Source organism: Numida meleagris, chromosome 2, assembly GCF_002078875.1.
Source record: "Numida meleagris isolate 19003 breed g44 Domestic line chromosome 2, NumMel1.0, whole genome shotgun sequence".
NCBI classification, from domain to species: Eukaryota; Metazoa; Chordata; class Aves; order Galliformes; family Numididae; genus Numida; species Numida meleagris.
The window spans coordinates 51,592,565-51,606,192 of record NC_034410.1 but is presented as its reverse complement, the minus strand read 5'-3'; the positions used below and the strand labels follow the sequence as shown (position 1 = coordinate 51,606,192).

Genomic DNA, 13,628 nt, shown 5'->3' with positions numbered 1-13,628 from the left:
TTCTCTTCTCTTCTCTTCTCTTCTCTTCTCTTCTCTTCTCTTCTCTTCTCTTCTCTTCTCTTCTCTTCTCTTCTCTTCTCTTCTCTTCTCCTTTTCCCCTAGCCTTCTTGCCTTCAGTTTTAGAATAAGGCCTTTGGTTTTTGGACACACTCTCATTTTATTTGATTTATTAGCTTCAATTCCAATTATATTGTATTATATTGTGTTTTCTTGCATTTCGATATCATATTTAGTAATTTAACTTTCCTCCTCAGATCTTTGCTGCTGTTTTGGTTTTAGGCCCATCTTCCAGACCTTTTTTCCCCTTTTCCCCCTTCTCCTTCTCCCGGAGTGTGGGTCTGTGGTTCCCCCTGCCCCGTTAGTCATGGAACCAAGCCGAATCAGCCCATAAACCATTGACACTGACAGGCTTTGAGCAACCTGGTCTAGTGGGATGTGTCCCTGCCTATGGCAGGGGAGTTGGAACTAGATGGTCTTAAAGGTCCCTTCCAAGCCAAACCATTCTATGATTCTATGACAACCTGTTTTGGGCTTTGTATTGGTGTAACATATAATGCGATGATCTCTAATCAAAGACTAACATTCTCACATTTAGTTGCAATGATGAAAACACACAAACCACATAATTTTGAAACGTACATTTTAAGTAATGACACTGAGGGTGACAGTATACCAGTATTTAAGGACCAACATGTAAGGCGAAGTCTACATGAGCTGAAAGAACTCATGACAACAGACAAGTTATTGCTGCAACAGTGGTGCATACAGAAACAAATCAATTAATTCAATATGCATCTGAAAGACCTGGATTTGATCTGCGTTTTACCAGCTAGCATAAGAGATAAAGGAATAGCAATAATTTTACTTTGACAGAAAGAACAACATTTTCTTAATTCAGTTTCCCACTCTCTGGGCTAAAAAATTTCACACTAACAGTACCTTACCTGACAATGAAAAACTTATCAGTCTCCGATTTCCCTGTCCTTGGACTGAATCTTCATTGGTGATGCTTTTAAAAATCTGCTGGAAGAAGAACAAAGATTAGAGGAGTATCTCTTGAACATATAAACTGCTTAGTAACTGACCTTTTTACAAGGTAACCAAGAATCAATTAGACAACCATTAATTAAAACGTTTTCATCTGGGTAATGATTTAACCGCTAGTGGCCTAAGTCAGACCTTTCTGGATGCATTTCACTAAAACACGATGATACAAAAATATCACTGTAATTTTAATATAGTAGTTCCTCATCCCCAAAAGGACTATTTATTAAATGAGATAGAAGCAGTGCATAAGGAGCTCTCGCCTCTATTAGCAACATCTGTCTTTCTAACATAATATTGATAGAGTGAAAAATCTTTTTCCCGACAGTTTATTGCACACATTTCTCTGAGAGCTTATACTACCCTGTGCAACCTGTATATTATAATAGTAAGTACTGAGAGTGAAACTGAAAAAAATAACATAAATCATTAGGTGACTTTTTGAACTCACTTAAAACATATGGGCTAGGTCCACAGACTGAGTTTTAATGTTAGGTTGCAGTTATATAAATTAAGACCCAGGTTGCCTTCTGGCTGTGATCAAAGCTGGGAAGCAAAAACACCTTCATCTAGGCATATAAGGCATAAATAAGAACATGCATCAGCTGGAGGACAGAGTTTTCTTTGCTGCTTCCCTGAAAAGAGTGGAAGAAATGACTCTGTGAGTCAGGCTCTGAGTTCAGCAGGGCAGTGCTGCTACTATCATTACCTCCCACTGAATCTAGAGCCAAATCAAGGCCTGCTCTGCTCCTAGAAAGTCACAGCTCCTCACCCAGCTTGCAGGCAAAAAAGAAAAAGAGCATTTATGCAGTGAAGTTCCAATTTCTGCCAGAAAACAGTAACCGAAGTCCCACTCAACTGTGACTCATTGCTCAGTATATTAAATATTGTGTATTCAAGCTTAGCTTAGAAAATAAACTCTTATTTGCCTCCTCCCAGAAGTTCAAAACAGAGGAAGGGGCACAGCAGCCCACTCTCAGGGATGAACAATGGGCACAGCTGACAGGTCAAGACACAACTGAGGCACACACTGTAAATGTACAGAGTGAATTCAGTCACCAATTAAAAAATGGGCTCTGACTTTTTGCCATAATCAATTTGTTTCTTATAGACAATTTAAATTAGGAAGTGAGTACTGAGTAGAGCCACACTATAAGCAAATTCCACCATGGCATGGATCACGAGGATCATCAGTTAATTGGTTGCAATTAGAGCTCTGGAATTCTCAGGTAAGTAGGTTTCAATCTATTTATTAAAGCTACCACTGACTTCTTGAAAGATACAAATTTATATCAGCATTATATGTGACACTGAAAATTTTGCGGTAAGAACTCCATAACCTTTACTGGCCAAAGTTGTAACTCTACCAAGAAGCAATGACATTTCCTTGTCAAGATGTATTTTTCATACTACTTCATTGGCTGAAACTTATTACACATTATCCTTTAATACTTACTACTTACGGTCTTTGCACAATTTTTTTCCAGGAGAGTGCCAGAGCCAATGGACCTAGATATGTGCATATTTGCAAACCATGAACTTTTTTTTCCCAGCCTTTAAATATTCTTAGATTAGCCACAAGTTGGTATGAATAGTTTAATGGTCTATGTTTTGAACAGACTGGGGTGGAACTGATGGTGTCCTGCAAATGCTAGCGTATTCAAAAATTAAAAATGCATTGCTATTAAGGGTCCAATGTTAGTAAAATTGAATCAGGACAACACGAGTCCACCAATAAGCTAGAATTAAGTTGAGGCCCATGTCTGCAGCCAGGAGCTGGAAAGTCCTTCTGCTGTTTTACTCTATAGACATGGCAGTTTTGTGTACTGGAGTAAGATTTTTAAATTACAGAATCACAGAATTGCAGGGGGTGGAAGGTACCTCAAGAGATCATCGAGTACAACCACTCTTATAAAGCGTGTACCCTACAATAGATCACACAGGTAGGCATCCAGCCGGGACTTTAATATCTCCATAGAAGGAGACTCCACAACCTCTCTGGGCAACCTGTTCCAGTGCTCCATCACCCTTACTGTAAAGAAGTTCTTCTGCATGTTTGCATGGAACTTTCTGTGTTTGAGTTTTAGACCATTACTCCTTGCCCTGTTGCTATGCAGCACTGAGAAGAGCCTGGCCTCATCCATTTGCCTTTAGATGTTTATAAACATTAGTTTGATACCCCCTCAGTCTTCTTTTCCCCAGGCTGTACAGACTCAAATTACTCAGCCTTTCCTCATACGGGAGATGCTCCAGGCCCTGAATCATCTTTGTGGCCCCTTGCTGGACTCCTTCCAGGAGATCCCTGTCTTTTTTGAACAGGGGAGCCCAGAACTGGACACAGTATTCTAAATGTGGCCTCACCAGGGCAGAGTAAAGGGGGAGGATCACCTCCCTTGATCTGCTGGCCATGCTCTTTTTAATGCACTGCAGGATACCATTGGCTTTCTTGGCCACAAGAGCATGCTGCTTGCCCATGGCCAACCTATAGTCCACCATGACCCCCAGCTCCTTCTTGGCAGAGCAAATTACCTGACTGGTAATACATAAGCCTTCTGGCTTTCAGTGGAAAATAGCTCTTGTGTGATTTCTCCATTTCTGAAAGGGACCAGTCCCAGAGGTTCCTGGAGTGTGTGGGAGATAAATTCCTGAACCCCTAGCAGTTCAGGTCTCAGGCTGCAGGGAGTGCCTGAGCCTACAGTTGCCGGGGGAGAGTGGCAGAGATTCCACCTGTGTGAGGTGTGAGCAGGTGGATGAGCTGCTTGGGGTTCTGGGAAATGCCCAGAGCTTCCTCCCCAGGGTATGCCTTGAGGCTCCCCAAGCCTACAAGCCGTCCATTTCCTTCCCTTGAGCAGGGCCACCCCACAGCCATGAACAAAAAGCAGTAAATACTGCTTAATTCTAGCAGTTCATCCTTCATAAGTACATCTCTATTCCTAACTACTAAAAAAAAAAAAAAAAAAAAAGCCTGGGATTCTTTCCTACAGTTATTTAGGTACTACAAACACAGCTGTAATGTTTGCTCTGGATGAAAGTTTACGTAATGCTTTGTGTTAACTCCTAATTTAAAGAAAAAATCAATGAGGACAAACAGTGATTCTGTAAAGAAGTATTTCCCTCTCATAGAATCATAGAATCATTTGAGTTGGAAGGGACCCTTAAAGATCACCTAGTCCAACTCTCTGACAATGAACATGGACATCTACAGCCAGATTAGGTTTCTCAGAACCCCGTCCAGCCTGACCTTGAGTGTCTCCAGGGACTTGGCATCCACCATATCTCCAGCTAACCGGTTCCAGTGCCTCACCACCCTCGCAGTAAAAATCTTTTCCCTTATATCCAATCTGAATCTCTTTTTTAGTTTGAAATCATTTCCCCTTGTCCTTTCACAACAGACCCTCCTAGAGTCTCTCCCCTTCTTTCTTATAGACCCCTTTTAGATACTGAAAGGTCTCTCCAGAGCCTTTTATTCTCCAAGCTGAACAGCCTCAGCTCTCCCAGCTCCTATTTTCACAGAAGCAAAAGATAACTCATGAATCCTTGAAGAACTCTTTCTAGATGTCAGAAAGTTGGACATTTCCATAAAAGCAGTGCAAGCAGCCTCACGAGCCTGTCTGGACATGAGGAGCTGTGCATGCAGAGCCACCCCTGGGCTTCCAGGGCTGAGCCAGGCACACAGTGTGAAGCTGCAATGCGAAAGCAAGGCTGAACACTGGCACTACTGTGTAACCAAAGTGTGAACTCTGTAGTTTATCCAAGCAGAGCCCTCCGAGAGGCAATGACACTGTCATTTTGATAATGCCTAGCACTTAGCCTTAGTAATTTTGAAAATGCCACAATGATTTTTTGAAGCTTAGCCAGCAAAGGGAATGCACACCATTAAGGCTGCAGGGGAGAGAGGCACAATGCAAATGAATGGATGCACCGTTAAAGATTTAGGCATACAAACAAAGCTTTTTCAAACCAAGACACCTAGATACAGCATTTCCTACGTGCCCCTCAGCTCTCCCAGTTACCATTCTGCATAGCTCTATCAGCCCAAATCGATGTCCCTCTTCCCCAGAGTCCCAGCTAAAAGCCTCAGCTCTGTGGCCTGTTCTGCTCATGTACACTACACCTTCTCACCTCAGACACAGGTCCCAGAGGCTTGGCATGTGCCCAAGTGGGCTCAAGAGCAGCTTCACATCCTTTCTCAAAAGAAAAGAAACGTTTATGCACGGACATACCCAGGGAAGGGTGTTACAAATGCTGTGAAAGTGGTTTTACTTTAATATTGACATTTCAAGGAGTTAAGACAACCAGTGGGGGAGGAATAAAAGTTATACCAATAGCACGACATTATTTTGCTTGCTGTGTAAGGGAAGCAGAGCATATAAGAGTTCTCCCTGAGCTTTGTGACAGCCAAGGTCATTATGTTTGACCCACTGTCCAGCTGAAGGTAAGTTTCCAGGACCAAACCAAAAATCTCAGTAACCTTGAAACAATGTGAAAAGTAAAGTCTTCCAATGTAAATCAAATGTTTTTTTGGGGAAAAAAAAAAAAAAGCTATTGGCTTCAGTTCAGAGTCATCATTTTCTGATGAAGTATCAGATTCTCCTTGGTAGGGAGAAAAGGCTTACGGGCATTATGCACAGGATAAGTAAGGTAAAGCAGGGAATGAACATGCTCACTACCCATCACCAACAACCACACAGACTGTTATCTGTAGAGTTTTGATGCCTGGGATGAGAAAGTGAATGGATCTTATTCCTTCTTCTTATCATTTATCATGAAAGTAACTCAGTCTAATTTTAGCAGCTCCAATAAAATTTCATTGGGAGCTTTGTCACTGTAGGTAAACTTCGAATTTTGTCACCAGGAGGTTAAAAAAAAGCTCTTATCTTCTCAGCTGCCACTTAAAGCACAGTTAGCTGACAGAATGACATTCATCCTGACATCTTACAGACTGAAGTCCTTGGTATGAAAAGGAACAAATGTAATTGTTCCCCATAACTTTGGCTTTTTTATGCCCTTGAAGTGAGAGCTCAGTCTGAATTAGTATGTTGTTGTTTATAGTGTAATGTTTGCACTCTGTGCAGCCCAGTCTAATTATTTTAAAAGTCTTGATGTGAAACCTGATTAATACTCTTTTATTACATGCTTCTGTCATATCTAGACATGCAGAGATGGAATCTGAGTTGCAGCTTCAAGGCTACCTGAATCTCTCAGAAGACAGAAGGTTTCCCAATCCAGATTCAAATCTCCTCCTACTTTCCTTGCTTGTGATGAGAATCACTGGTATTTTCATGAGTGTGTGCACTCAAGCAGGAAAAGAAGCATCAGTGCTTCCTTTAAAATATTCTCCATTAAACATACCCTGAAAAAATTTCTTCCAGCCCAGTACAGAGCTTCCCAGCCACTGAAGCATAGGCAAAAGGCAACCTCCGGAGTATGCCACAGCTATCTGCAAAAGGTGCAGAAGTACTCGAGGCCAGGTCAAAGCCTCTCGTGACTTGCTGAACTCAGGAAAAAGTCCACATTTCATAGTGCTTTTCATTCTCTGAGTGGAGATAAAATAGAAGACAGAACGAGATGACTGAAAGCTAAAAATAATATAGTGTGTTCCTAGCATCACTTTTCCATGTGAGTAGTTCCTGCAAATGCTGGAGGGAAGTTATGTGACCCTGAATGAGAAAGGAGGCAGGCTTCAAACTGCCAAACAGAGTCCTTGAAAATCCCTTCATTTAGCCATGGTATGTGTTATGGAAAAAAAAAAGAACAAACAACTTTAGAAATCCTACATTATGACAGTTCATCAGCTGTTACTGAGTCAAAACTCCAAGTGCATCACTAAAAAATTGTCTAACCAGAAGCTAAGAAACCAAAACTCTGACAGCTAATTAAAAATATCTCCTAAAATACCTTCACTAGTCTATTTGGATATACGGAGCAGTAACAAGTACAACACTCTTGCTCCTGAAAGTAAAGTGGCTCCAGGGCACACCTCAGGAACTTCTATTCAGTTTCCCTCTATGACAAGGAAAATATTTTTGGGTAAGAGTGCAATGAGCTTGCAGGTCTGGAAGAAGCTGTAAACATGTTTGTCTGGTGTTGCAGGAGAAATCTCCATTTAGGCAGCAGAATGACCTGTAACAGTGCAACATGCTGGTAAAACATGCTCTACACTACTCTCTAAGTTAGCCTTTGTTTGTTTGTATATTGTGCAGCCCAACTTAATTATTTTAAAAGTCCTGATGATGTGAAACAGAATATGATTTTATTACATGCTTCTACCACATCTAGACATGCACAGATAGCAAATATAAGCAAATAGTCCTTTTCCAACAATACAGCACAGAAAAGCACAGTTATGCCTTAGTCTTACCATTTTTCTAACACACTTTACCCTCCAGAAGGGCATTTTGGGACCCTGTAACCATATAGACAAGCAAATTCAACAAAGCCAAACAAATTCTCTTTTCCCATAAGTAGAATTCAGCACTATTCAATCTTTATGGAAGATGGAAATCTACCGAGAAAGAAATCTAGGAACCGTGAAAGTGAAGCAGCAAAATATCTTCTGTTTCACGCACCAGTTCTGACAATCAAAGGCAGCAGATAAGAGCCATGCAAAGAAGAGAAGCTGGTGACCTGTGCTTGATTCAAATCACAAGTGAAAAATAGCCTCAACTCAGTTTGCAGCTATTCATCAGCAGGAGAAAAAAGAAATAGTGCTAGATCTAGATGTGGTGTCCCTGTTCATTGCAGAGGAGCTGAACTAGATGACCTTCAGAGTTCCCTTCCAACTCTAAGGATTCTGTGTGTCCTTCTGTGCAAAGGACATGGTGTTGCAGAGCTGGGTGAAAAGACAGGGCTGACCAGTAACTGCTTGTCCTCTCCTTGCCTCAAGCTCCAGTTCTCTGCTCTCTGCTTTTCAAAAGCACTAAATTTGCCTTCAGATTTAAAATAAAATAAGCAAGAGTAACGGCCTGAATTCAATGGTCATAAGGAAAAGAAGCTGATGCTTTGTTCTGCCTTCTTCCATCTGTTTGCATTTTTCAGTTCATCTGAGATGTAAAACAGGTCCAGAATCCCCCAGAGAGATGGAAGACCAGAGTACCAGTTTCCAATCTGCGCTGCTTTGCTGATGTCAGTTTAAATCAGCTGTGAGCTATTATTTAACAAATGAGTGTGTACATGGCACAGGTGCTAAGAAGAGTTTCTTGAAAAATCACTTTCTCATAACATAGGTCTGTTGGCTTTTATTGTTGCCCTCTTGATTTCGCTGAACAATTGGACAATCTCTAAGTGTGATGTGTCTTTCCACAGTAAATGTATATGAGGCAATGTCCCACATTCATGCTTCACATTTTACCATCCTCTCCATAATGGGAAGTGTCCTCAATAGATCTGGGTGAATATTCCTATTTTCTCCCAACACTGACTGGGATTGGTTTTGGAAGAAAACTTGACTAATTAAACACAAAGTGAATAAGTACTTTTTTTCCCTCTGTCACTCAACTTCTACTACCTCTTGGGTACAGGGGATACACTGCAATGTAAGGGGTGAGCTGTGGGAGGAGCAAATGGAGATCTGAGCTCCATTACTGTCAGTGACAGAATTATGACTATAATCCCAGGCACTACTTTGAAAATCTAGCCCTAATTAGTGGCAGTGCTTCAGTTACAACCCTCACTCTGTTAACAGAATTATCCAGCTCTTGAATGCAATGTATTCCACTTATCCTATTAGCTCATTAAGCAACTGTGCTGGCCATACCATAGAATTTTTCTATCAGGTGACTGAAAATCACATGCAGCCAGTTTCTCTATTAGCAGAGTGTAACTCCCTGCTGGCTTCTCTGCTGTTGGCTTGTGTCCCCAAAGGACTATGACCACACACATGCATAGCCTTCCCTCTCTGTTGTGGTCAGTACTGTTCTAGCCTTGTAACGTAATGCTTTATCAATGCTGTTCCCTAATTAAGGGGAGAAATTGATTTTCTGAAAATACAGCAATTGCCTTCTGAAAGCAGATGGCTCTTGTCCCAGCTTGCAGCAGTGCTTGCTGATTACTTCTTTTATTTCCAAGAGACAGAAGTTTTTCATTTGAAAAGCTTCTCTCCTGGAAGCCTCTAAAGAAGCTAGCAAGCAAGCCGGTAAACATTTTTTTTTTCACTGAAAGTGCTACAGATTCTTTCAGCGGATTCTAGATAATGAACCCTGGAAGTTAAACTAAGTTACAGGACAAAGTTGCTGTTTAGTACTATCAGTACTAATGTAAAGTCCTCTAGAAGGCAATTATCAACAGGTTTATGCCAAAAGGACAGTCAATGTCAGGTCTCCAAGCTGGCATGAAGATACTTCATACTCACTATGTGGGTAGAACACTGTTTTAACATAACAAAAAGCTAGAAGAGGATTTTAAAACAAAATAGAGGACTGAGGCAACAAATCAGTACCTTTCACAGAGTCCATTGTCTTTTTCTTCCTAAATTTTATTAGATTCAGCTTTTTCATTGTTTCAACAGTTCTGCCTAAAAAACATCAGCTATCCTTTGGCAGCAGAGGAAAAACTTTGATTAGAGACTCTGATCTTCCTATACTCTTTGAAATTTCATTTAAATAAATTCTTAGATTTTCAGATACTTGAACAGTTGTATGAGCATGTGAGATAGGGTTTGATCTGTTATTTCTGCGTTGAATGCTGGATTACATCTAAGAGACAGTAATTTTTTCATGATATGTAGTAAACTTCTCAGGATGAGCTTTCTGCAGCATTTCTCACCAAGTATTCATTTTGGGTCTGAGTGCTATTTGACACCAGAGGGCCTTTAGGCACTAATAAGTCTCTCAGCAAGTTTACAGCAGTCCAAAGGATGTCAGTAGTTTACACCTTGATGACAGAAGCAAAGTGTTCTTTCCCACTGTCCTTGCCTCAGCCTGGTTAGATGGGAAGAAGGTTCCTTGCAGTTGCTAAACAACTTGGTGCTCCCCAGAGCTACCATTATCCAAAAACAATACAAAACAAAACAACAACAAAAACAAACAAAAAAAAACCAAAGAAAATCTGAGTTTAAGATCAGATTAACAGCAAGCAGCTGCCTAATGCACAACAGAAACACACCTGTAAACTTAACAGGTCTGTACGCAGAGTATTAATGTGCTTAAGCACTCACAGCAAAGAACTGTTTTTATGTATCATCCTCTGAGGAACAGCTAAGCAAGCCTCTGCAACACTAAATAACTGGGAGCTTCATTATTGATAAGCAAGACAAGGCCAGTAGGCACTGTTGGGATCCTGTAATTCTGCAGAAAATTTGCCCATTTACTCTAACTGTAAACTTCTCATGAAAGTCTTCTATTTGTACTGAGAACTAAAAAAGTTGTCACTAATGTCTTTTCTTTTTGAACTAAGGAACAAGGAGGGTGATGAAAATGTAGGGCATATACAGTGGAAATACCCTAAAATGCAATGCATCCATGATGTCTTTGCAAGGCAGGAAACTACGCTAGAGTGCAGTTTGTGCTTCAAGGCAAGCCTTATTAGAGGCTTTAGAAACTCCTCACTCTTCTAATGCAGTTTGGCTGGGACAAGTACATAGTAGAGTAATGCTCACACGTGTGGGAGACACCCCGATCATTTAGCTGAGCTGTATTTGAGGAAAGGCTCAATACATTAGGTTTTGCTGCCAAGGAGTCTGGACGGGGAATTCTGGTCAATCATCCTTTGAGCCACAAAAAAGCAGCAATGCAGTGGACAATGCCCATTCTTCTCAATGAATGCCCCAAATAGCAATTCACTGTGAATACCATTATTTTGATAAGTGAATTACAGATTTTTACTTTCAGCCTTGGATGCTACTCTAGGCAAAATATAAGCAACTGCAGAGATTTATTGTCTGATTTGATAAAAAGAGAAGTACCTTTGCTACTTCAAATGTCCCTCAATCTTGCTGAATTACTAATAAAACATTTGCACCCCACAGAGCATTTTTTAAGTCATGATGGCACAGAAAGGATAAAGCTTAAAAGAAAAAAAAATAATCTCATTCTTTTACAGTATCTAAAGTTTCTTACTTAATGTAGCCTCATTCAAGCTCAGTGTTTCTTCTGTGTATCTTTCGGGTGACATATCTGACCCAGTGGAAAGCGCCTATACTGTTTCAGTAAACCCATGGTCTTCTCTTTTCTAATTGCCTTCCTTTTCGTATTTGGTTACTGCAGCTGAGCAGCCACTGTTTTGTTTTTCTTAGTTTGCTGTTTTGTATAGCAGCAAGCTTTAAAAAGTCAACACTTTCTGCAGTGAAGTGTGCTTGTGGGAATATTAATTGTAATCAAACTGTCACAGATTAACCGATGTTGGAAGGGATTTCCTGAAGTCACCTCGTCCAGCCCTTCAGTTAAAATCAGGACCACTCTAGATAAAGTTAGTCAGGGCCCTGTCCAGTTTTGGTCTGTCTCCAAGGAAGGAGATCCTACAAGTTCCCTAGAGAACCTGTCCTAATGTATGACTACTCTCACAAGGAAGAAAAAGTACTCCTGAAGTCTAATCGGAATTTCCCTTGTTGCAATTTGTGCCTATTGCCTGCTGTGTTTTCACCATGCTCTATGGGAAAAGCGTGCCTCCTTCATCCCTACAGCTTCCCTTTGTGTGGTTAAAGGCACCACTAATATCCCACCTAAGACTCCTCTTCTTAAGACTGCAAAAATCCAGCTCGATCTCTGTTACTCCTCATACATAATGGCAATGACTAATCTGAAAGATAAAGCAAACAGGGGCCAAACTCATCTGGAAAATGACCGTTGTGGGATATTATGGCAAAGACGTTTGGAGGAAGCAACATATACAAATTCCAACCTCTGATAACAGCTGAGTCAAATACAGCAATTTGGGTATGACAGCTTCATGAAGGATTTGCTGCATACTGGATGCAAAAGACTTCTGAATGTAAAATGATTAAATATGACACAAGGGGGAAAGGGATGTCAGCTAAATGCAGGAGTGCTGTCACTGCAAAGAAATCATTAGCTACTGTATGTATAATGATATAATTATTGTAGATGTTAATAAGTAAATCACATCTTAACAGCAAGAGAGGTGTTTTTTTGGTGCATGTGTCAGTTTTGATGGAGATCAGTGCAGAATTTGTCTCAAACACTTGAGTCAATCTTGGGAAATTACTCCTGTAGACCAAAGCAACACAAAGGTTTGTACCTGTCTTGGTTTCTGCTGGCATAATTTTCTTCATAGTAGCTGGTGTGGTGATGTGTGATTTAGCATGGAAATAATTGGCTCCCTTACACAGACCCAAGGGGGTTTCAGCTTCTCATGCTGCCCTGTCAGCAAAGGAACTGGGGGTGCACAAGGTGCTGGGAGGGGACAGAACCAGGACAGCTGTCCTAAACTGGCCAAAGGGATATTCCATACCATATAGCATCATGCTGAACTATAAAAGTGGGGGAAGGTGGCTGACGGGGCTGCCACTGCTTGGGGACAGGCTGGGGATTGGATGGTGGTGTGTGGTGGGTGGTGAGCGCTGTATATCGCTTGCTTTGTTTATTCTCATCCTTTTCCTTTTTTTTTTTTTCATTTTTTTTCTTCTTTTTCTTTCTTATTAAGTCATTCTTACCTCAACCCACAAATTCTCTTTCCCAATCTGACTATGTGTGTGTGTGCAGGCAGCTGCATGGTGCTGAGCAGCCCACCAGGTTAAACCACAACACCACACACTACACACAGCCACACCCATAGTCCTAGTCCCCATCCAGCAGGGAGGAGCAGTACTCATATGGATGAGATGTGGTTCCCACCTTCCCAAATACTGCCCACTAGAGCAGTTGAATGAATTGAACAAGATACATGGTTCTTTTGCCTCCCATCGTGGGGCAGTCTGCGCTGCCAGTCCAGAGTAAAGCGCAAAAGATGATGATTGAATCCAGTGTCAATATCCTTCCTTCCAAAAGTGGTAAAAGTCACTGGCTTTATGGCATTACTATTTCATGCCCTTCTGCTGCAGCAGTACATGTCCCTGAACTGCATAGCACAGAAGCAGCCTGTGCTGCCCACCCTGGCAATGATGCATCACTCATGGCACAGAGTAAGGACATCACGCGACAAAAACTTAGCAGCTTCTCTCCTCTGTTCTTCACTCCTGTAGACACAGCTGAATAATAAACTTGCATTACTCAGCATCCTCTCAGTTGTGGCATCTGCAAAAAGCATGAAGATCCACAGCACAGTGTAGGGAAGCAGCAGCAAAAGCAATGGACTTGAAAGATGAACCTAATGTTGAGCCCCAGCTTGCCCTTGCAGCAAACCAGGAGACATTCAAGGCCAGGTTAGACGGTGCTCTGGACAGCCTGATCTGGTTGGTGGCAACCCACCCCATGGCAGGGGGGCTGGAACTGAATCATCTTTAAGGTCTCTTCCAACCCAGGCCATTCTATGATTCTATGATCTCACATGCTTGGCAGCTTTGTCTGCTCTACTTTGAGGGTTACACAGTGCCTGTTATCAGCTGGCTGTCTGAGAGGCAGCCAAGTGGTCCTAAGAGGTGGTCAGGGCCAGGGCACAGCATACTTTTCAGGCAGCCCGGATCTCCTAAT

General features: G+C 41.5%; 1 protein-coding gene across 4 annotated transcripts in view; it reads right to left on the bottom strand.

The window, feature by feature from the left end:
• The window catches only part of HECW1 (HECT, C2 and WW domain containing E3 ubiquitin protein ligase 1), a 269,154-nt gene that overhangs the window by 102,133 nt on the left and 153,393 nt on the right, over positions 1-13,628 (bottom strand). For all 4 annotated transcript variants that reach the window (XM_021387592.1, XM_021387591.1, XM_021387593.1 and 1 more), the window contains one exon: positions 945-1,020. In XM_021387592.1, coding sequence (XP_021243267.1) covers positions 945-1,020 — 76 coding nt within the window. The remainder of the gene's footprint in view (positions 1-944; positions 1,021-13,628) is intronic.